We start from the raw sequence: 22,955 nt of genomic DNA on the forward strand, positions 1-22,955 counted from the left end.
GTGAGACAGGATAAGTCTTGGGATTTGGACGGCAGATGAGTGAAACAGGATATGTCAGGGGACTTGGACGGCAGAAGAGTGAGACAGGATATGTCAGGGGCTGTGGACACAGTAAAGTGAAACAGGATACGTCAGGGGACTTGGACGGCAGAAGAGTGAGACAGGATATGTCTGGGGCTGTGGGCACAGTAAAGTGAAACAGGATACGTCTGGGGATTTGGACGGCAGAAGAGTGAGACAGCATATGTCTGAGGATTTGGACGGCCGAAGAGTGAGACAGGATAAGTCTTGGGATTTGGACGGCAGAAGAGTGAAACAGGATATGTCAGGGGCTGTGGACTCAGTAAAGTAAAACAGGATACGTCAGGGGACTTGGACGGCAGAAGAGTGAGACAGGATATGTCTGAGGATTTGGACGGCCGAAGAGTGAGACAGGATAAGTCTTGGGATTTGGACGGCAGAGGAGTGAAACAGGATATGTCAGGGGCTGTGGACACAGTAAAGTAAAACAGGATACGTCAGGGGACTTGGACGGCAGAAGAGGGAGACAGGATACTTCTGGGGATGTGGACAGCAAAAGAGTGAGACAAGATATGTTTGACGCTGTGGACAGTGATAGAGTGAAACATGATATGTCTGGGGCTAAGGACAGCGGTAAAGTGAGACAGGATATGTCTGGGGATTTGGACAGCAAAAGAGTGAGACAGGATACATCTGGGGGCTGAAAACAAAGGTAGAATGAGACAGGATACATCTGGGGCTATGGACAGCAGTACAGTGAGACAGGATAAGTCTGAGGATGTGGACAGCAAAAGAGTGAGACATGATATGTTTGAGGCTGTGGACAGTGATAGAGTGAGACATGATACTTCTGGGGCTGTGGACACAGTAAAGTGAGACAGGATAAGTCTGAGGATGTGGACAGCAAAAGAGTGAGACAGGATATGTTTGACGCTGTGGACAGTGGTAGAGTGAGACAGAATATGTCTGGGGCTGGGGACAAAGCTAGAGTGAGACATGATATGTCTGGGGCTGTGGACATGGGTAGAGTGAGACAGGATATGTATGTGAACAGAAAGGATCAGGCGGTAGTGCAGCAGAGTGCGCTGTAGTAATAATTCTCTCCTCTGGAGTACTGCGTCTGGCACTGAGAGTGCTTGTGAATATGAATGAGTGCCTGTGCAGAGCTCAATGCTTACAATCTTTTAAGGGGCACAGTGAAAAAATTGGGGGCACACTCAATAAGAATAACGTAAGTGTCCCAGTACAGTACACATATGCACAAACAAGTATTGAAAACTTGATAGACGACACTAAACATCAGCTAATGAACATCTGAAAATGTTTTTTATTAAGAGGTATTAACTTTGAATAGTCACTAATAAACACATTCATAACTATGTATTTTTTAAAGAGCATAATATACCCTAATAATATTTATTGATGTTAGTAAAGATACATTTTATTATAAAATGGGCATTTTCAATTATGAGATGCACTTAGACTCATATATTTATTTAATCATTAAAGATACATTTTTAAATATTTTTTAAACATGTCCTTTTGTAAAACTGCTTTGCAACAGTGTAAACTGTGAAATGCGCTGTACAAATAAAAGTGAATTGAATTGATCATACAATGTTGTGTTGGGTACCCCCACCCACTGTAAATCCCATTGGTCCAAAATAGGGCTGCACGATTCTTGCTAAAATGTGAATCACGATTTTTCAATCCTCTCATACGTGCCTCAAATGTGCTACACAGGACTTTCAGTTATAATAAAGTGTCTTAAAAGTCATTTTCGTTATTTTAGACCCCTTAAGATAAGTAACTTAAAATTTGTTAGCTGTTAAACATAAACGATGCTGACATTAATAATGAAAAAAGCCCCTGTGCTTTTTTTACACTCAAACTGGCCAACACAAAGGTGTTTGCTTGAGAGTTAGTAAGAGCCCTGTCTATCCGTGCACCAATAACGCTTTGCTTTGTGCTTATTTATGACCAGCTTCCAACCCTAAATGAATTACACAGAAGAGAACTGCCATGAGTTGTAATGTTTCTCATTGCTCTCTATCTGCATTTTCCAGAGCAAACCTTTGAACCTCAAGACCTTCCAGCACAGGAGAAAAATCTCTCACATGTCTAAAGCTTTATTTCCTAAATATGCAAGTTTTTACAGATGGTTTAGCATCTGACTTCACGTCAGACCCAGATCTCTTTACTTCTGACAGTTTAAAAAAAAAAATGTTGGAGTAGGATCTTGAGCTCACCACAGTCGGGTAAATAAGGCTTAGATTTAATTTCTGAATGTACGCTATATAATAATACAATTATGTCATCAGCAAGAGCTTATAGTAATGATTTCTTCAGCATGAAACTATAAATGATTTTCATACCATGTATTGATGATATTCCAGTATATCCAATTTGTTTAGCTCAGGTAACTTGTAAACTTTAGATCTGCTGGCTGATTGAGCTGGTCTGTAAAGATTTTGTTCGTCAACTACTACATTTGCTAAAGTGTAATCCATGATATTTGTATCACCTCACAAAAGAAGAAAAACACAGATATACACCACCAGTTGCAGCCTTTCAAGTCTTTGCCAGGGCTCAACTTCACATCTTGTGAAGAATTCCTGCCCTTATACAGGTACTGATGCCAAGACCGCAATCAGGTATTTAAGCATTTTTTTGGTCCTCCAGCTGGGCATTCCTGAAGAGTGACATCAGGAGAATACTATAAATTTACTAAATCAAATCAATATTATTGGTTCGAAACCTCTGTGGCTTTAAAAGCTTTGGTTCACATTTTTAATGCAGGTCTTTAGGTAAGTTGTTCGGAGCAACAGTATGTCTGGATTGAGGTCGTTTTAGTTTGATCTTTCTCTTCATTTAATCTCAGACAGACGTGATGATGGTGAGATCTCTGTGTGGGTAATAGTGCAGGACCCCTTGATTAAGAGAAAAATCTCACTTTATTTTTTTGTTAATGGCAAATAATGTTTTTAAACTTAAACTGATATTGCCTACTAGCACAAACAAGCAGAAGATATAAATAAACATCTTTTGGGCAAAGCATCTTGTGTCTACACTGCAAAAAATGACTTAGAATTTTTGTCTTGTTTTCAGTAGAAATATCTAAAAAAAAATCTTAAATTAAGACGCTTTTTCTTAAAGGAATAGTCTACTCATTTTCAATATTAAAATATGTTATTACCTTAACTAAGAATTGTTGATACATCCCTCTATCATCTGTGTGCATGCACGTAAGCGCTAGAGCGCGCTGCGACGCTTCGATAGCATTTAGCTTAGCCCCATTCATTCAATGGTACCATTTAGAGATAAAGTTAGAAGTGAATAGCACTTTTGGGAGTACTTCGACCTGCCTGAAAAGTCCGCTCCCCTTCTCCCTCTCATAATGGGAGAGGGAGGGTGTTACTGCGCCGAGTCGAAGTACTCCCAAAAGTGCCACCACGCCACAAAACGTAGCTCCCCCCCTAAATCCGCTTAGAAAAGCGCTACATTTTATTTTGTACCACCAAACTTGCTCGTATAACTACTCGTCTTAAATAGGAAAAACGTTGATGTGTTTGGTCACTTCTAACTTTATCTCTAAATGGTACCATTGAATGAATGGGGCTAAGCTAAATGCTATCGAAGCGTCGCAGCGTGCTCTAGCGCTTACGTGCATGCACACAGATGATAGAGAGATGTATCAACAATTCTTAGTTAAGGTAATAACATATTTTAATATTGAAAATGAGTAGACTATTCCTTTGAGTAGACTATTCCTCTTTCACCGCCAGCGTTTTTTAAAAAAGCGCCTGCGTTTTTCATGATTTTCACCAAAGTTTAATGCCTTCCAGAAAATGTTCTTCTTTAAATATATAAACATACAATATACCAAATGAAAGAACAGACCCTCTGCTTTCAAACAAAAAAAACGTTTCATCCTACCTTCAGTGTTTCTATTGTAATCAGCTTTTGAATATGGGTAGGTTTCTGCAAAAACACCACATTTTGAGCAAAAAGCAGAGATAATTCCATTTTTGTGACGGACTTTTCATAGAGATCCCATTCAGAGCGATCTTTAAAACAGACACGGACATGCAGAAGGGCGCCACCTGGTGGATAATAGCGGTATTGCGGAAAGACTGAAAATCTCGTCATTGACGGGGAAGCGTTTTCTCTTATTTGAAGAGATATCTCGTCAATGGCGGTGAAAGAGTTATATTGTATATTTTTTTGTGTAAAAACTACACTTATTTTTGCTCATCAAGAAAATACATCTTGATTTAAGATTTTCTCAATATCTCTACTGAAAACAAGACAAAAATACAAACTAAGAAAGGCATTTTTACAGTGTAAGACTTCTGCAGAGTACTGTAGCTTCATCAATTTTTTTTAAATTATTGATTTTATTGTATCATTGTAAATGCGTCATTGAGCACTCTGCTCTTTCTACATATTGCAGAGTGAAGTCAAGCCTGCAGAAGTCACCATACAGACTCCTGCCTCTGCATGCAGATGTAAAGCTGCTCTGTGCTGATATCACATCTCTCATCTGGTTGCCGTGTATAACAGGTCCAAGACAGGAATAAGAATAGGAAACAATGGAATTGAACTCATGGCTAAATGTACTCACTTCTTGCCCAGATGTTTGGCGACATCCGAGCGGCGAAAACCCTCTAGGTGGAAGAGACGTTTGGCCAGGCGCTGGGCAGCTTCATGGTCGCTGCGGCTTCCATTGTGGAGACCATCTGTGTCTTTAAGACATTCATCAGAGTCCATGACCGAGTCCCAGTCTGTCAGCGGGTCCTTGAGCCCTGCATCGCTGCTGCATGACACATGACACACAAGAGAGATATCCATTAGTTTCCAGAGATATCAATAGTCATTTGATCAGAAATTATTGTTATTGCCATACAACAGCTGTGTTTGCCATTAGAGGTGGAATAAAATCAATACTCCCAAAGCAGGTACTAATATAGTGTTCTTTAAAATACCTTGGGGTACCATGCAATCATTATTATATACATTACTAGTCATAGGTTTGGATGCACCTACTGGTTTATTCAGCATAATCCTTTTAGATAATAAAGGAATTATGTAGCTCAAAGGATAATGTCCAAAGAAGTTAAACAAATTTAAACTCTCTTTTTCCAAAAAAAGTTTTTTTTAATGAACTGTGTACATTTTTCAAACAGCATGTTACAAAAAAATTATTCGGGATTTAGAAATATTTCAAAACTTCAGCACATGCTTTCTGCTTCAGATGGTGAAAAGCTTATTCATGCGTTTATGACCTCACAAATTGATTACTGTAATTCACTGCTAGGGTGGGTGTCCTGCAGAGCTATTGAATAAGCTTCAGCTGGTACAAAACTCAGCAGCTGGAGTGTTTACTAGATCAAAGATATATTATCATGTAAGCCTGATTTTCCTATCATTTGATTTTCATTGATCTTTACACTGTCCTCTCATAACGCATCACGGTAAATTACGAGCCTAGGATGAAATGACAGGGATTTCTGACGTGTAATTGTCATCAATCAATGCAACCATCTTTTTGACCAGAAATCAATTACAACCTAATAGACAATTATTTTTACAGATAGAATCACTACAGTAGCATGCATCTATGAATTTTTTGCCATAATACCCAAATAATCTTACAATTATAACCGGTACTCTATGCATGTCCTGATTTTCCTGATTTCTGTGATTTATTTTTCCTTATTTCTATTTCTGCAAAAATGCAAAAAAAAATTTTTTAGGGGTAATCTGAATTAAAAAGAAATTTAAAGGGATATCACAGCCAAATATCAACAATATCCTATTATTAACTCACCCTTAAGCAATCTAAGACACAGTCATAAGTTGTTCCCTGATTCCTGTTTTACTACCATTATAAAGCTTGAAAGAGGAAGGATATTTACTAAAATAACTCCAAATATGTTCATCTGAAAGATAATGGACATGTATCTCGGATTGCTTGAGGGTGAGTAAATCATGTGGTAGTTTTGATATTTGGCTGGAGTATCACTTTAAATTTAAATTCAGAGGTTTGGATTGCACAATCGGACACATTTTACATGAGACCAATGCTCCTTAACTCTTTCCCCGCCAGTGTCTTAAAAAAAAGTTGCCAGCCAGCACCAGCATTTTTATGATTTCCACAAAAGTTTAATGCCTTTGAGAAAATGTTTTTCTTTAAATATATAAACATACAAATGAAAGAAAAAAAGTTTAATCCCAGGTCTTTTGATAGAGATCCGATTCAGTGCGATGATAAAAATACACGTAGTTTGAACTGTTTGACATTGCTTCTGGGCAACTAGTCAGACCATTAAAAAAACGAAACTGGAAGTAAAGTTCGGATCCAGACGTGTATCGCGTCAGCGCATGTGCGTCCGATGAAACCGTCTATAAGTTGGGTAAGAGCGTCATCTTGTGGATAATAGCGGAATGCCGAAAAAAATCATAATTGGCAGGGAAGGTTTTTTTTCTAATTGACGAGTTAACTCGCCATTGTTAATTCGGCAATGGCGGGGAAAGAGTTAAGGGGCGGATTACACAGAATACATTTATGGCAATGGGATGTGCCTTTTTTGAATGGTTTTCTATGGGCAGTAAGCGTTTTGCCGCCTGTTGCGCCACGTGTTTTGCAGAAGTGCTCTGAGCAAAAACTCGAGGTCCGACCCAAGACCTGACCCGTCTAAAAGTTTCACATGTGTCTCTGACACAGGTTGGGTATAATATTAGCGGCATTATGTCTCAGGTAAGTTAAAATGAATGTGTTTTTGCTGAACAGACCCGAGAAGACCCAAACTCTCACGCGTGTGTGCGTCAATGTCCTTTTGCAACCCCACCTCTGTTTTCCAAGAGCGCTTGCGACTAGAGATGGGCACGAATATTTGAATTTTTGAATATTCGATCTGCAATAATAATTCGAATTTAAAAAATGCTATTTGAATGTTTGTTTTTAATGTGCCACCGAAAGGTTACGACTTATTTAATGCTTTTTCACTTTATCTATACTGTCTTTTACAGACTTTAATGTAAAATATACATGAAAATGTATTTATATGTATTTCTGATTGTTTGGTAATTCAGATTGCAGACGAATTTAAGTATTTCGTTTTAACTTCGGGATGTCAGTTTTTTGCCACCGGCTCACGTGTTATTTAGACGTGCTTCTCCGCCGCCCGCATCAGCGCATCATGAGAAGTTTGTAAGGTTCCTGCTATATAGTCTACTTTATTTTGTTAATAACGAGACAGACACGGAAAACGAAATGAAACGCAGAACATTTATTATATGTGGTGCTCTTTCGAAAATGAACCGGATAACTGCACATGGCTGTTTAAAAGCAGACAATAATAGCCCATCTTTGTGTTGTTAAATTAAGCTCGTAACTTTGCATACAGTCAGCAATAAGGTATCGAGCTAGCTTACGTTATTTGTAAAATAATGTTAAATTCAGATATTCTTGTTAGATCCGTCTGTTGTTTTTACCGGATAGGGGAGACCGGGCTGGTTGTCACACTGCTTATTCCAGACATACTACATGGCGCTGTGGTACAATTTTGATATCAATGTGTTAGCCTTTAATAGCTTACTCATTTGCACTTGAAATTTTGCTGAGCAGACACAAAACATTGAGGTTAGGAGACAATTTTTTATTTTCATGGGTCAGAGTAAATTTTTATGTTGGTGTTGTTTTTGTGTTGAGATCTTGTAGGATATTAGTAATTCAAAAACAAAACACTCATTAAAAAGCCAAAAGTAGTAGCTTTATTTTGAGTCATCTTTTAGCTATCAAGTTAAAGCCGTGTGGCAGCTAGCTTAGCATATTTGTCAAAAAGTCAGTTGGGGATGGTTGTCTCATAGTTTGCGGGGTTGGTTGTCACATGCGAGTATTGGACATTAAGACCTTTTAAGACTGTTTGTGTGTTTGTTTGTTTTTGTTTGCTGTTAAAATAAAATAAATAAAGCATTAAATAAAGAGGTTTTAACACTTAAAAATTATTTTATTTCTCATTGTTTAAACATAATGGGCATTGATGACAACTATCAGGTTAATTTTCATTGAGCCAGACCAGTCATTCAATTTTCAATGCAGATTTAAGCTGCCTCGTCATTAGATAACAAAGTAAAATAAATGGAGCAGCTCACCAAATAAGTTGCAAGGCCACCGGGGTTTCTTTCTGTCTGACTGGTGCCTGCAGGGCTGCAGACTGAACACTTGTTAGTGCCGTTTACATTTGGGTCCAGTCAGATAAAAAAAAACAATTGCCACTGGTTCAGGTTGGACTCGGGTCTAATTTTCTCGGGTCTGTCTTGGGTAGGGTCTTTCTTTAAAATGTTTTTATTTATGCACGACGGGTTTAGGTATGAAGTGATTCGGGTCATTTCGGGTCGGGTACATTTCTTTCGACCCGAGAAGACCTCTACTCTGAGCGGCTACAGTTGAAAAAGTTAACTCTGAGCAGTAAAGCACCCTAGGTCATTAACGTTATTTCTATTGTCCAATCAAATGAGGGGAAAGGTGGGCCTTCTGTTTTGGTGACCGAAGTTTACAGTGATTTGAAATACTGCGTGTTTGTGCACCTCTCACACTCGATAAAGGTCAGAGCGTGCGTCCTCTTTTTGAAGTTTCTGCTAGTATGACAACCAGAGTTTGAAGAGTGCTTGCTTTAATATTTTGATTGACAAGACAGCTGCCACGTGGTTGCCTAGCAATATAAAAAAAACTCAGCACACTCTTCTCTTTTGAAGTCAATCAAATAAAAGCAGTGTTATCCGCCTCGCATTTTTAAGCATTTAAAACATGTTTGGTGTGATCGGCCTCATTGCAAACCTGCTACATCACTACAGAAAAACCCCAAAAATACATAAGAAACAGCTCAGACGAAACAAATGCTCACGCCCATCATCCTCTGTTCAAGAGATGACATCATCTCTGAACCAATCTGTTTCATTCTAGTTCTTGACACATTTTATATAGCCACTGATGGAAAATTAAAGAGCAGAATACATCTTTATCTGAATGATCTGAGTACAGATTTAAGAAGTATGATGTTTATAAAAGAAACAAACAAAACTGGTGTCATGTGTTACAGCGAGTCTTCTCTGTAGATATTTGCTTCTGATCTATAAACACATCTTGAAAATATATGATCATACATTTTAAATAAATACTGAGGCTTATTCACACTGTTTTTAGTTTGCTGACACAAACAGATTAAACAACAGCGCCATCTGCTGAGTGTCTGAGCAAACTAAAGCAGATAAAATATACTGTGGGGCAGTTTCCCATACAGGGCTTATCCTAGTACAGAGGTGTCATGCCCATTCAAACTGAGGGGGCACATGCCCCCTCGGTTTTTTCAGCCAAATGGATTTTGCGTGCAACCTCAAAAGCAACAAAGCGTCCATTAATCTGTTACTTGTTTTTTAATCAGTTTAATATGCACAATATTATTTAAAACCACATCACTGTGTGACACTTGCATTACATGTGAACGGCCCCTACGCTAATATGATTTTGTTTTTCTCTCCCTGTCTCGTCCCTGGGTCCCATTGACCCTGAGGACAATGGGACAAACAGACCCAGTTCCGGTAGATGTGAAAGTCGGCACACCTCTGATCTACTGGTCGTCCTTCAATGTGATGCCCAGCTGATGCCTGACCAACGACCACCGGCAGGACCCGCTCAATATCCGCTTAATCTCTGCTTAATCTCCGCTTAAGCTCCTTATCCGTCTATATGTGTGTATATACATGTATATCTCCCAAGGGTTTTTCCCTCCTAGGACTTTTATTTTTATTTCCTCGGCTAAACAACCCGGGGTTTTTGTTTTTTTTCTCCTAGGGGGTTTTTTACCCCGGGGAGGTAGCCTGCTTGGGCTTAACTTTGCTTCTTCTTCTAGACGTTAACTTAGTAATATGCTCGCTCATAATGTCGTGTTATAGCCGCAGCAAATTTGACTGCTTATGCTATTGTGTATTATGTTATGCTATCTGTCGTTTTTCTGTGCTTTTACTGCTTCTATTAATGTAAAGCTGCTTTGAAACAATTGAGTATTGTGAAAAGCGCTATATAAATAAAATTGAATTGAATTGAATTGAATTATGTGCTGCATCCTTGTCACTTTTCTGAGATTTTTGCCTTTTTGATAGTGTTTTGATCGTGTTACATTACTTTATTCTGGTGGCAGATGTCAGCGTCTGAATGTATGGTTTAAAATGTGACCGTCTCGACGTTATATTAGTAGGGATTTCTAGATTCATCTTCTTGGTACAACGCCAAAGTTCACCAGAGTTCACGGGGGCGCGGAATCACACATGTTCACATATGATGTAAAATTTAACGCAAAAATCTGTTCCTCTAATAATTTAATCTAAACATATTTTTTTAAATCATTATTAAACATTAAAATAAATCACGTGGCTATAGCTGTCATTTTTGTTGTTTAGGCTATATACCTTATGGATTTAAAATTACATTAATTTTATAGGATAATGCAGTTGTTGTGGAAAATGAATTAAAGACACAATTAAAACAAGTCATTAAACAAAACGTAAATTAACAAAACATGCAGTTTCAGATGTAAATATGATGCCAATATATCATTATTCCGACTGAATAGTATTTGATATGAAAGTTAGTCAACACTTTTATTTTTAAGGATTTTGCATGAAGGCAGGAGCACTCAGATTGATAGAAATGTAAGTGCCATCGAAAAGACTGAAAGCTTTATTATATTTTGTTTGATGTCTGTATATGCACAAATTTCTGTGAGCTGTGCACACTGTGCCCCCTTTAAAAAATTGGTGCATGAGGCCCCCGTCCTAGTACCAGACTAAAATGCATGTTTGAGCTGCTTGAATGTAAAAATATCTTGCATCATCATATTTTAACATATATCAGCCTTTGAATTGTCTTTAGAGCAGTGGCGGTGTTTCACGAAAACCTAGGGTATAGCAAAATTTAATCGTACAAGGCGGCCATTCTCAAATAACAATTATATGTTTACATACTCCACCAACCTGTACAAAATACTAAGATTGCACGGATGTACACTTAAGGGCTTGTTATAGTCGTGCGTAGGTCCTACGGCATAGCCGTGATGGTGTAGGTTCCGCGTCGGTTTTCATTTATACTTTTGCGTCGTCGTCCACGTCGATGTGCAAACACGCGCGCAGGTAGGCAGTAACCACGCGTGTAACCACAGTAGCAGCGCGAACGTCAAAGAAGAAGAAGCTTAGCAAGTTAAGCCACAAAGAAGAAGAAACAGCAACTTGTTGTGTATAATTTAAGAAGACCAGCAATGATGGATGTAAATAAACAGCGACTTTTGTTGCAGTTTGAGTTAAATCACTCCTCAACTTGGCAATTCTTTGTTTTCACCATCACAAACGGAAATACCTATGACGCAGTTTTTTTACCTGTTTTGCGAGGTGCGCGTCAGGCTACGCAGAGCTACGCAGAGCTACGCACAGGCTACGGATAGCCTACACCGAAGGTACGGCGTAGAACCTACGCACAACTATAAATCGCCCTGTACAGACAACCATACAGAAGCAATACAAATGAAAAACAAAAATAGAAACTGAAAATCATGGTTGTTTTAAAATGTTTTTCAAATGTTGTAATTTTTAACTAAGTGAAACTCCAGCAACAGATAAACTAAAACAAGATAATATCAAAACAAAACATACTGTGACATCTCTTCAGAAATCTTGTCATGACAACCGCCAATAAACACTTAATAAACACACAATAAAGACTTTTAAATGATGTGATAAAGCAGAAAAGTTAACCAACTAAGACTAAAACACTAAACAAAACTCTTAGGGCTAAATGCAAAAACAAGTCTTATCTTTTGTCATCATGCAGTTTTCATTCCACAACTGCCATATTCAAAAATGTTTGCAAATAATTAATACAATTTACTTCGACTGCTTAACAAATCATATTACTTCTGGAATAATGTATGCAATATGCATAGCGCAAGTGTGGGAGAGAACTGTGAAACAAAGGATTTTACTTCCGAAAAATAAAGGTAAAGAACTACACAATCTTTAAGTGAGATGACGATTATAATAGCAGCAATCATCATCCCCACTATTATTGATTGTGTTCGACTTTAAGCTGCGCTGCAAGAACGACAGGCTGATGACATCAAAGTCCCGCGAGGGTGAGTCCAGAAATCATTGGAGTTTGCTTTCGAACTGCTCTCGCGGCACTTTGATGTCATCAGCCTGTCGGTTCCTGTGTTATAGCATGAAGTCAAACACGGGTGTAAATTATCCTTGATGTACCAATATTCAGATATGTTCTACTAAAAATATTTAAAATTATCTTTAATGAGCATCATTATTCCGGTTGATTTCTGGTGTTTTGTCTGAATGCTAGTGTATGGTAATACGCAAACACTGCCCCTGCTTAAGAGCCACACCAGTATTGTTTTTTGTAAGGTATGTTTGTAAAAATGACTTAAATGTCATAACTTAAGAACTATTCCTGGCTTAATCTAAACCCTCCTGTAAATAATAACATCAAAAAGACAAACACAACTCAATCTATGTATATGTGCAACGCATAGCGTCACATCAAACAGTCGAAAAGTAAAATAATAAAATAAAAAACAGCAAGCGAGCAGAGAACATGATTAAGAGACAATGAGATATGTAAGAGACCTCCACCCTAAGCACTGTAAAACACTAAGAAGTGTTTGTTATCTCTCATAGCCCTACGGTACATCTGAGCACACTGACTCAAACAAGTGAAACATCTGTAATGAGCTGGAAAAGCGTGACCTATACCAAAAAGAATGAGCCGAGAACAGACAAAAACACGTGTTTATGACCTTGTATTACTTTTGCACAGGGTCTGAGCTGCTCAGTCAATTACACAAGAGAGAAGTGATGCTAAAGATAAATAAATGTATACGTACACCAAAAACTATGTACACTAATATCAGACATCAATACCTCATGGCAAAAACTCCTCAAATGAAACTACAGAGAGTTTTAAAGATGAGATGTTTATGTGAGATATTGGATGAGTCTGTTACATCACACAATCTTTATCATCTATCACTAACACCTTATTTCTTTAATCTCATATCAAACATCGAATGTAAAATGAATGGGCTCATATCACGAGAGATACTTAATGATAATATTTTGAGAAAAAATGTGTTTGTTTTAGTGGTGAGTGTCAGCAGGCAAGTTGTGTTGCATTATCATTAATCATTATTCTTTCATCAAAAGACTTTTTTTTATTTGGTGGGTAAAGTTTTATGTCCAAGCACATTCATCCTGGTCAAATAATGGTTAATTATCAATTGTAAGTCATGTCATTTGTTGGCAATAAGAATCAGATGTTCATCAGGACTAGAGACGCACCAAATATATTGGCCGAAAATCGATATCAGCCAGTAAAAGCAAATTTTCTCAGTATCGTTGTCGGACAATAGTTTAAAAACAGCCGATAGTCACGGCCGATATATCCTGTCAACCAAAAGCATTAATTTGAACTCTGTGGATACATTTTTTTAAATAAAAACATCACTAGTTTAATGTTCAACATAAAGTGAACGAATAACATTTAGAAAATTTAATCTTCAGTATTTAGTAAATATAACCCCCAGACTATCGGTATTGGCAGATATCAGTCTGAATAATCTGAATAATCAGATTTTAAACATATGGATTTTGTCAATGACACAGATGTACAATGTGTAAACAGATACATGCTTCCATGATGAATTATACGCTTATAACCCCTACTTCAGTTAAAAATAACATGGTTATGGTTAAACCATGGTTTTATAAATAAGGGTTTTCCTACAAAAAACATGGTTGAACCGCAGTAACTGAAGTAAAACCATGGCTATCATTGCCACCAACAATAACTACAGAAAAAAGCATGGTTACTTTAAAGGGATAACGTTGTTTGTACTAGTATGATAATACTATTTGGACAGAACTAGCTGGTAATAGTGGCTGATCGTAACTACATCAATACCACCATGTATAAAAACGATCATTATCAGTAAGACAGATCAGCTTAACTGATATCAGCATCTTTATATAAACAGATCTGAATGACTTTATTCAACATCAACATCGTTATCCAACTCGAAATAAAGTTTAAGAATAGAGCTAACGTTACAGGATAACCATGTTAAGAGTGCACGCGCACATCCGTGAGATAGATGAGCTTGAACAACTAGAAAAGTTTTACGAGTAATAAAAGTGCTTCGCGTGCGTGCAGCATCGCGACAGACCGAAGTTATCTGACTGAAAGAAGTAAAAACTCGCGTTCGGCGCGCGTGCAGCGTTTAAATAGCGAGCGTCGCGCGCGTGGAGTTTGTTTTAACGGAGTCTTTGTTTACCTGCATATTTCACGTCCAGAGCGCACACACTCGCGGCACTTTAAATCGCATCCCGATCGCGACCATTCCGCCTCAGATGCACAGTTAAAGTTCAACCAGCACACCGGGTAACACGAGAAGATTCAATGTTAAACGCGGGGTAGCGTCTTCGGGACAAAAGCTGTTTAAACACTGACAGAAATACTGACAGAAAACTCCCAAAGGCTGAAGAATTGAGGGCGTGTTCTCAACGCTATCAAGCACACTACACCCTACTAAGCATGCATGTAAACTACTGAATGACGCACACATCTAATATCACTGCAAGACACTTTCATTTACACGCGTATTTTCTAAACATTTGTTATTTTTCTTTTCCACTGACATCAACAATTGTTTATCTTTTTTAGTAACACAGTCTGAAAGATTTAAAGAGGCAGTTTACTTTCAGTTGGACCATGTCTCTCTTTCTCACTCACTTCTGTCTTGATGTTTGGGATGAGAGAAAAGACTTTATGTGGCATGTGAGAACCACAACTAGAACATTTCGTATATGAGAGCACAACATTATAAACTGACAGAATGACCGCACCTCTTTCTCTGAACGAAAACCCAATGTTATTTTCTCTGTTGGTGTCTTGTAAAACAGACTTTAAAGTAGAAAGAAGTACACCATTAAAGGTTTCCCAGACAGGGATTATCTTAAACCAGGACTAAGCCTTATTTTAATTAGGAAATATAACATGCATTACTAAAAACATTACTTGTGTGCATTTTGAGGCAAAACAAATGGCACCGATGCATTTTAAGATATGTCAGTGCAAGTGGCCTTCAGTTTGGACAGCTCTCACATTTATTTTAATCTAGGACTAGTCTAATCTCTGTCCGGGAAACCGCCCCGTTGTGTCTAGTTAAGGACAACACATTTAATGTTATTTAGTGTTATTTTTGGAACAACACACTTTGCGTTGTTTAAACACATCTTGCGTTGTCCCTTTTATTTATTTGTACATTAAAATAACACATAGCGCCGGTTTCCCGGACATGACTTATCCTAGTGCCAGACTAAACTGCATGTTTGAGCTGCCTTTATTTAAAAACATCTTGCACTGACATATCTTAACACATACAGTATCAGTGCCCTTGTTTTGTCTTAAGATGCACACCAGCATTGTTTTTTGTAAGGTTTGTTTGTAAAAACTACTGAAATGTCCAAAAATAACTAAGGCCTAGTCCTGGATTAATCTGGGAAATTGCCCCATAATGTGTTAAATAGAATAACACAGAACAAAGTGTTAAAAAACGTACACATCTTTTCTTAGTGTGTAAGGAAGAAACAGGCAGAGATGTGTTAGACACACATTGTGTTTGTGTTAGATTCACATTATAAACATGCAGCCAGCAGCATGACCTCAGGAAGCTTGTCTACATGTGTTGAGATCATGCACAAACTATTTTAATGTGAAGCTTACATTCATGTAAAAGCCATTACTGGAAAGGGTTGAATAGGAAATGTACGGGTTAAGATGCAATGAGAACTTCAACTGCACTGCAGAATAGCACGCTCGTGTACTGTATATACAGAATTGACAATGTATATAAGCCAAGTGTTTGTAATCTATTATTTTATTAAATGAAAAGTTTGGTATTTCACACCTAAACCCTGTTTTCAGATTGTTTATGATGAAATGGAACGGTTTTGACAGAAATGTTGACATATGATGCTGGCCCGAGAATTTTCGGTTTCTGTTGTATCACCCACCACCTCCACAACGGCTGCACAGGTGCACCGGAACAATCCCTCCCAAAATGCACCAAACTTTCATTTACAAAGACGTGAAACTCACAGAGTGGTCAGGGGTGTTCACTGATATCGCTGCAAAAGATGCTTTCCAACAGGTGTTTTAGCATTCGTTGTAAACTTGTGAACCTACTTTTCCAAACCCCTCACACCCTTATATTCTTCCGCTGAGAGCTTGAATAATAGACACTCCAGACCAGTTGGTGGCAATAATCCACCTTTGCCAATTGCAAGAATACAAACAAGGTTCCCGGCGCGGAGTAATACCGTACCTCACAGCACATCTAATACAAGTCAATGGAGTTGGACAAAAACTACCATAAAACCTGTTGGAGTGCGTCTTTTGCAGCGATTTTTGTGTGAGCATATCAGTGAACACCCTTGACCACTCGGTGAGTTTCACGTCTTTGTAAATTAAAGTTTATTGCATTTTAGGAAGGATTGTTCCAGTGCACCTATGCAGCCATTGTAGAGGTGGGGGGTAATACAACAAACACACGAAAATTCTTGGGCCAGCGTCATATGTCAAAATTTCAGTCAAAACCGTTCTATTTTATCATAAACAATCTGAAAACAGGGCTTTAAGTGTAAATAAAATACCCAACTTGTCCTTTAAGATTTAACAATATTGTGTTATTAAGATAGCAGAGGTTTGGACTTAACCAAGCCAATATTCTGTCAATAAACCGACCACAGATTATGCATCCTGCTTACAAACAAGGCGTTGTTATAAGTGTAAAACTTGGTATGATGAACAGCTATGAGAAAAACTCAACAAATGCACGGATCAATGAGAATCAATTAAATAAACAAAATAGGCACATTTAAGATGCTTTATCTTGATATGAGAAGAACATTCTTTGCAATGTCACAGCAGAATCTATATCAGGATAAGAAATGATTTACTCCCATGATAAGGAGGCAGGAAATCATTCTTCCACTAGGACAAACTAATAAAGTTAAGGGCCAAGAGATAGGGAAATCTTAAAGTAAGAAAACTCTTACTATTGATGTATTAAAAGAGGAAAGAGAAGGAGTTTGTGTGTAAACTGAATGAATTAACAAGTACAATACAAAGAGCCTTGCATAACAGAGACACAAATAAAGAAAATTCACATCACATGCCGACAACAGTCAAGGAGAAGAAGCACTAACCTGAGAAATGACACGCCGAAAAACATCAAGGACAAATGGTACTGAACCGTACTACAAAAGAAACTACAGGTCTTCTTCAATAATGAGAAACTTCAGTAAAGATCTTCATCCATCTACACTAAAATAAGTGAAGTGAGTTAATCTTTAATTCTCCTTTATACTGAAAGTATGAAGTGAAAGCATGACCCTCCCACCTTCTCCAAACATTCTTCAACTTCTCTATTCCTGCTCCCACATTTCAACTGAGACTGACCTCAGATTCTCTGCAGGCATCTGAAGAACGCAGGAATAACAGCAGAAGATCTCTCACTAACTGATACGGTCTGTACTCTCATTAGATAGATCAACACAAGAACAACTCTTCAAGTCTTTCAATGGCAAAATTCACTGTGAAAGCACACAGTCAGTATGGATTTAAGTGCGGATATCCAGGGCTGTTTTGTTTTTTACGCTGTGTTTTATCGTCTGATGTAAAGTGCTCAGCCTTGAGCGGAAGGGCAGGACTGTGAAATTTGAGGCGGATGAGGAATAACTTAGACTCGCTGTGTTCGGCTACACATGCAGTACACACCCAGTATCTCTTTTTCGTTAAGATAACACCTGACTCAGGATTTTACCATAGTATATGTCACCCCGATTTATTAAAAAAAACTTTCAAATCATTTTTTTAGCAAAGAAAGAGACAAGATGACAATTCTCATTTTTCTGGTCAGAGAGTTTAAATATTTTCAACTTTGTGTAAAAAGCAGTGTTTGTCATTTTTACCCAACTCTCCAATCAGAGTGGAAGAGGGATGGGACAAATATCACACTCACCAACAATCACATCTTACTTGTCCCACAACCAGGGCCGTAGCGAGAATTCTGGGCCCCCTGAAAAAATAAATCTGGGCCCCCACCACCCTTCACCCATATCATATACAGTGTAATGCTGCGTTCAGACCAGCCATGGTAGAGGCGTCAAGCGCGAGTGATTTCAATGTAAAGTCAATGTTATGACTCACTGATGCGCGTCTGGAGGTCTCGAATTGACTCGAATAGCGCGAATTGAGCGTTGGCGCGGAAAACGTGCGAGTTGAAAAATTTGAACTTTGGCGGAAAAACACGCCGCGTTAACTAATCAGGAGCTTGCTCTAGTAGTGACATGATTACAAGAAGCGAGTGGAGTCGCAGAAGTCTATGAAAGGCCCTCCCATGACGTGAATGTCTCGATGACTAGAATTTCATGCGCGGCTTTCATGCACGAGTGAAGCGAGTAAACTCAAAATGTTAAAGCGGCAAACTAGACACGGTAGACGCAATTTTGACATCTCAAGCGAGGCTGGTGTTAACCCACGGTACAATATAAGGATGTAGGCCAGCGTGCAACCTAATAAGGATTTCAAACATAATAACAAAACGGACAACTTAAATAAATGCAAATATAGTTTTACTGAAATGCAAAACACACAAAAACTTTCAAAATTCATGTTTTTACATTTTCGTTTGGTGTGTATTAGTACATGTTGATGATATGCAAAAGGTACAAACCCCCAAGTAAACAATGATGTTATCATCTCCAACGTAAATCTTTTTTATTGGACTACAACAAACACACGGATTGTAGTAGGGCTGCACAATAAATCGCATGCGATACCACGCGCATCACGTCAGTAATGCCGGTTCCTTGATTAGTATTAAATCGCCAACAGCTGCTTTCAGATGGCGCAACATTAACTGCACAGAGCCGTAGTTCCCTGATAAGCTGGGCCATATCGCATACATATCGCAGCCGATACGTCCGCGATAATTAATGCGAAATTGTCCCGATTGTCGGTGAACTACGGCTCTGTGTAGTTAATGTCGCGCCATCTGAAAACAGCTGTTGGCGATTTAATACTAATCAAGGCACCGGCATTACCGACGAGATGCGCATTACAAACACATGCGATTTATCGTGCAGCCCTAGATTGTAGGGAACAGTTTACTTCCTGGGATTGGTGATGTAGACAAGACCGACATTATCATAATTCCTCCCGTTTTGATTCACAGCCTATAAGTTAACTCCTGTTAGCATTGCATTGTGAACGAATCTTACAAACATGGTAAGGAGCGTCACATTTCTGGGTGACGTCAGAGGTATTCAGGCCAATCAAAACGTACAGATTAGCTGGCCAATCAGGGAAACAGAGCTTTTCAAATCCATGCATTTCAGGAAGAGAATGAAATCTGGAGCTACAAAAATGTGGATGTGGAAAATAATGTGTTTCTTTTACCATAAACCATGCAAACACATTGTACCAAATACACAAAAAAGGGTTGTTTTTAGCAATAAAATAGGTGCTTTTTAAATGTTACATCAAAACAATGCCATTTAGCATTAACTAAAGAAACATTGTTTAAAGCCTCATGCAATTATTGATGACAAACTAATACAATAACAAAAGATAAGAAATTGTTACATAATTTTTTTATAAAAAAGGACCCGAAATATAATGGCTTTTCCAGTTTTTCCAATAGTTGTATTAGTCAGCTGTTATCAAACAGTTGAAGTAAATGAATGCGGTCAAATGTAAAAATAAAACCACTTAAATTACTTAATTTTAAATAAATATATTATGGTACTGCATAGTATATTATTAAACAAAGACAATACATGTATCCATCCAAGAACAGTGTTGTATTCATGTTTTCTTGACTGTAATAAATCACATCAACAGCCGACAGATGTGTAATAATGCTTGTGACATGCCTTGTGTCATTTTTCTATTTTATTTACAATAGCGCAAAAAAGAAGTGGACTTTGACGGCGTAGGTCGGCAGCAGAGCAGACGCTGGTACAGTAACAAGAAAATTATGTGCTTTTCTTTATTAACCAAATGAGGGCCTGCATAGCATAACTTCTGGATTTTGTGGGGCCCTCTGGGCAGTGTGGCCCCCTATAATTATTACCACCTTTAACCCCACTATAGCGACAGCCCTGAGCACAACTGTACATCAATGGAGAAGAATATTGCTGTTCTCAGAGTATTCATGTCTGTACCAGGAGCCCAGACCACCACCTTATCAATATAATAAATAATGCTATGATAAACTGTCTGTGATGTCAGACACTAAATCACCTTTAGCTGAAGAAACAGCTGAGTTCTCTAAAGATTGCTTACATTATCAGCTATTTCTTCAGATATGTGAAGTGTTTCTTTATATATTATTATTTCCTTCAAGTCTTAATAAGAGCTTCATATACAAAGCTGTATTTAAGAATACACAGAATCCAGAGTTTAATGTAACTACATTTGTACGTTTTCTAAAATCTGTTTGGTGTTTGCCTGTATCAAAAATGTTGTCATGACTCATGATGTTGTTTACCAGGATCTTGGTATGTGTTACTAAAGTATTCTGGGTGATTTATAGTGCATTGTTATGTGGTAACTAAGATGTCCTAATAGTTTTTTAGCGTGTTGCTATGTTGTTGCTATGTTGTTTAAGGATAATTATATAGTGTCAATGTGCATATACAGTGTTTTAGATGGTTTCAAATTACTTTGTTAGATGGCTTCTATGTTTGTTTGGATATTTGATAGATGGTTGCTCATCATGAAGCTTAAAGCTGCATTCAGACTAGCAGCGAATAGCAGTAGCAGTGCGACGCGATCTCACTGATTTCAATAAAAGCTTGGCAACTTCCGCCGTCCCGAGCGGCAGTGACCGTTGGCGACTGGATGGGGTGTGTCCAGTTACGCGACAAAGTTGAGAAATGTTTAACTTTATGCAAATTATGAGTGACTTTCGGGAGCGACTACCAATGAGAATGAAGGAGTGGAGTTCCCGTCATCCGTCTTTCGTCAGTTAGTGGAGTGGACTGTACTCATTTGTTTATGACAACCAGATTTAGAAACGCCTCTTTTGAAAGAGACGAGCGACACACAGCAACAAAGTCGCTTAAAACGTGAATGTACATTTAATAGTATTCTGCTCTCATCTTGACAGTGGTGCCGTAAGGGGGGGAAGGCTTATGCTTAGGGCTGGGACAACACGTCGACGTAATCGGCGACGTCGACGCAAAAAATACATCAGCGCAAAATATACGCGTCAATTCGTCAGACCCAAAAAGGCGGCGCCGTAGAGTAATAGCAACGCAATGGCTTCAGTCCACGCCGGTTTCACACAGCAAGTGTGAGCAGCGCGAAAACAATGTGGATTAAACAAATCAAGTTATAAAAATTACACTGACCATCAAAAAGCACATTGAAGAGGTCTTGCTCATAAATGCAGGTAAAATAAAGTAATTTGAACTTGAGATTTTTATATTGTTAATAAACTGCACAGTATGCGCTGCAAACGCTTTATTAAATGCTACCTCTGACTAAGAATGTATTATTTTCCACTTGTATGGTCTTTTTTATTTTGATATTTTAAGAGCAATAAACATATATTGAAAATTTTACATTCAGATATGTAAATCAACATGTATAAATTGCTATTAGTTAATTAATGGCGAGATCATCGAGAATCGAATCGAAGTCGAATCGGACTTATAAAATGAATCGTTAGATTAATCGCTGCATCGAAAAAATCGTTTAAAAAAATAATCGTTTTTCCCAGCCCTACATACACACCAGACGCAGGGCATTGCGTAAACTCGCTGTAGAATACTCGCGATATTTAACTTCGTGTCATGCAAATTTTTCGCTTGAGTTGAATATTTTCAACTTGGGCGAAGACGCGTTTGAGGCGAATAGCATTTGTTTTCGTTGCAAACGCGCCACCCATAGCGTGTCATCCACATCGCCAGGCGCGAGGACACATCTGATCACGTATTTGCATTGACTTTGTATGTAATCTACTCGTGCAAATCATTGAACTCACGTTTGGTGTATATGCCCATTAGGAAGATTCTAATGGCCAATGAACTTTGAAGGCCCCAGCTATGGACCGTGCCACAAGCGCAACCCCCTTAGCTGAGCCCTCTCTCCCTCGCTCTGCCCCGTCTTTACTCTGCATTTTTAGCGCAGTCTTGAAGTGCAGAGTGAACTTCAGAATAGAACAAGGTGTGTGTATTTACTGCTATTTGCTATGATATCTGCATATGTGCACCTTACTATAAATGCAGTTTACATAACGTGACACTGAAGCAATACGATACAGTTTTTTTTTCTACTGTAAAGTTTTCACTCTGTTCACTTCTGTTTTTTAAAAACAAGGTGATTTACATTTCCTGTTTTGTGTTATGATTCTGTCGCAAAGTCAGCCCTCATAAGCTGTTTTAATTAACATAGTCATATAAGCTAATTAACATAATCCTTTCAGTTACACAGCCCAATGTTTTGTAACACAATTTGCCAAGGAAGAATTCTTATGCATTCGAGAATCGAGTTGATTGTGATGAGACAAACGCAACAAAGCCTAAACAAGTGCAGTATATTAAAGCTTCTCACCTTGCAACAGCTGTAAGAAATCAATGGAAATGTATTCTGTAGTCTGCTATAGTTGTCCTCTTCATTTCATTTAAGACATTTAAGAATTAAGAGTCTGGAGAATCATTAGAGTATAGCTGTATATTAGACTGTTTCAATGATCTGTCGTTATTTTTGCTTTACTTAAGTGTGAAACCCATTATACACCTTATGA

At 38.2% G+C, this 22,955-nt stretch overlaps 1 protein-coding gene across 5 annotated transcripts in view; it reads right to left on the reverse strand.

Moving 5' to 3' along the window:
* Positions 1 to 22,955, reverse strand: part of psd3l (pleckstrin and Sec7 domain containing 3, like) — a 106,190-nt gene that overhangs the window by 49,455 nt on the left and 33,780 nt on the right. For 3 of the 5 annotated variants that reach the window (XM_055206805.2, XM_073873900.1, XM_055206806.2), the window contains one exon: positions 4,646 to 4,837. In XM_055206805.2, coding sequence (XP_055062780.2) covers positions 4,646 to 4,837 — 192 coding nt within the window. Of the gene's footprint in view, positions 1 to 4,645; positions 4,838 to 14,411; positions 14,591 to 17,346; positions 17,485 to 22,955 lie in introns of those variants that run through there. The other 2 variants (XM_055206808.2, XM_055206809.2) reach the window with 2 other exon arrangements.

Source organism: Misgurnus anguillicaudatus, chromosome 12 (assembly GCF_027580225.2).
Source record: "Misgurnus anguillicaudatus chromosome 12, ASM2758022v2, whole genome shotgun sequence".
In the NCBI taxonomy this organism is placed as follows: Eukaryota; Metazoa; Chordata; class Actinopteri; order Cypriniformes; family Cobitidae; genus Misgurnus; species Misgurnus anguillicaudatus.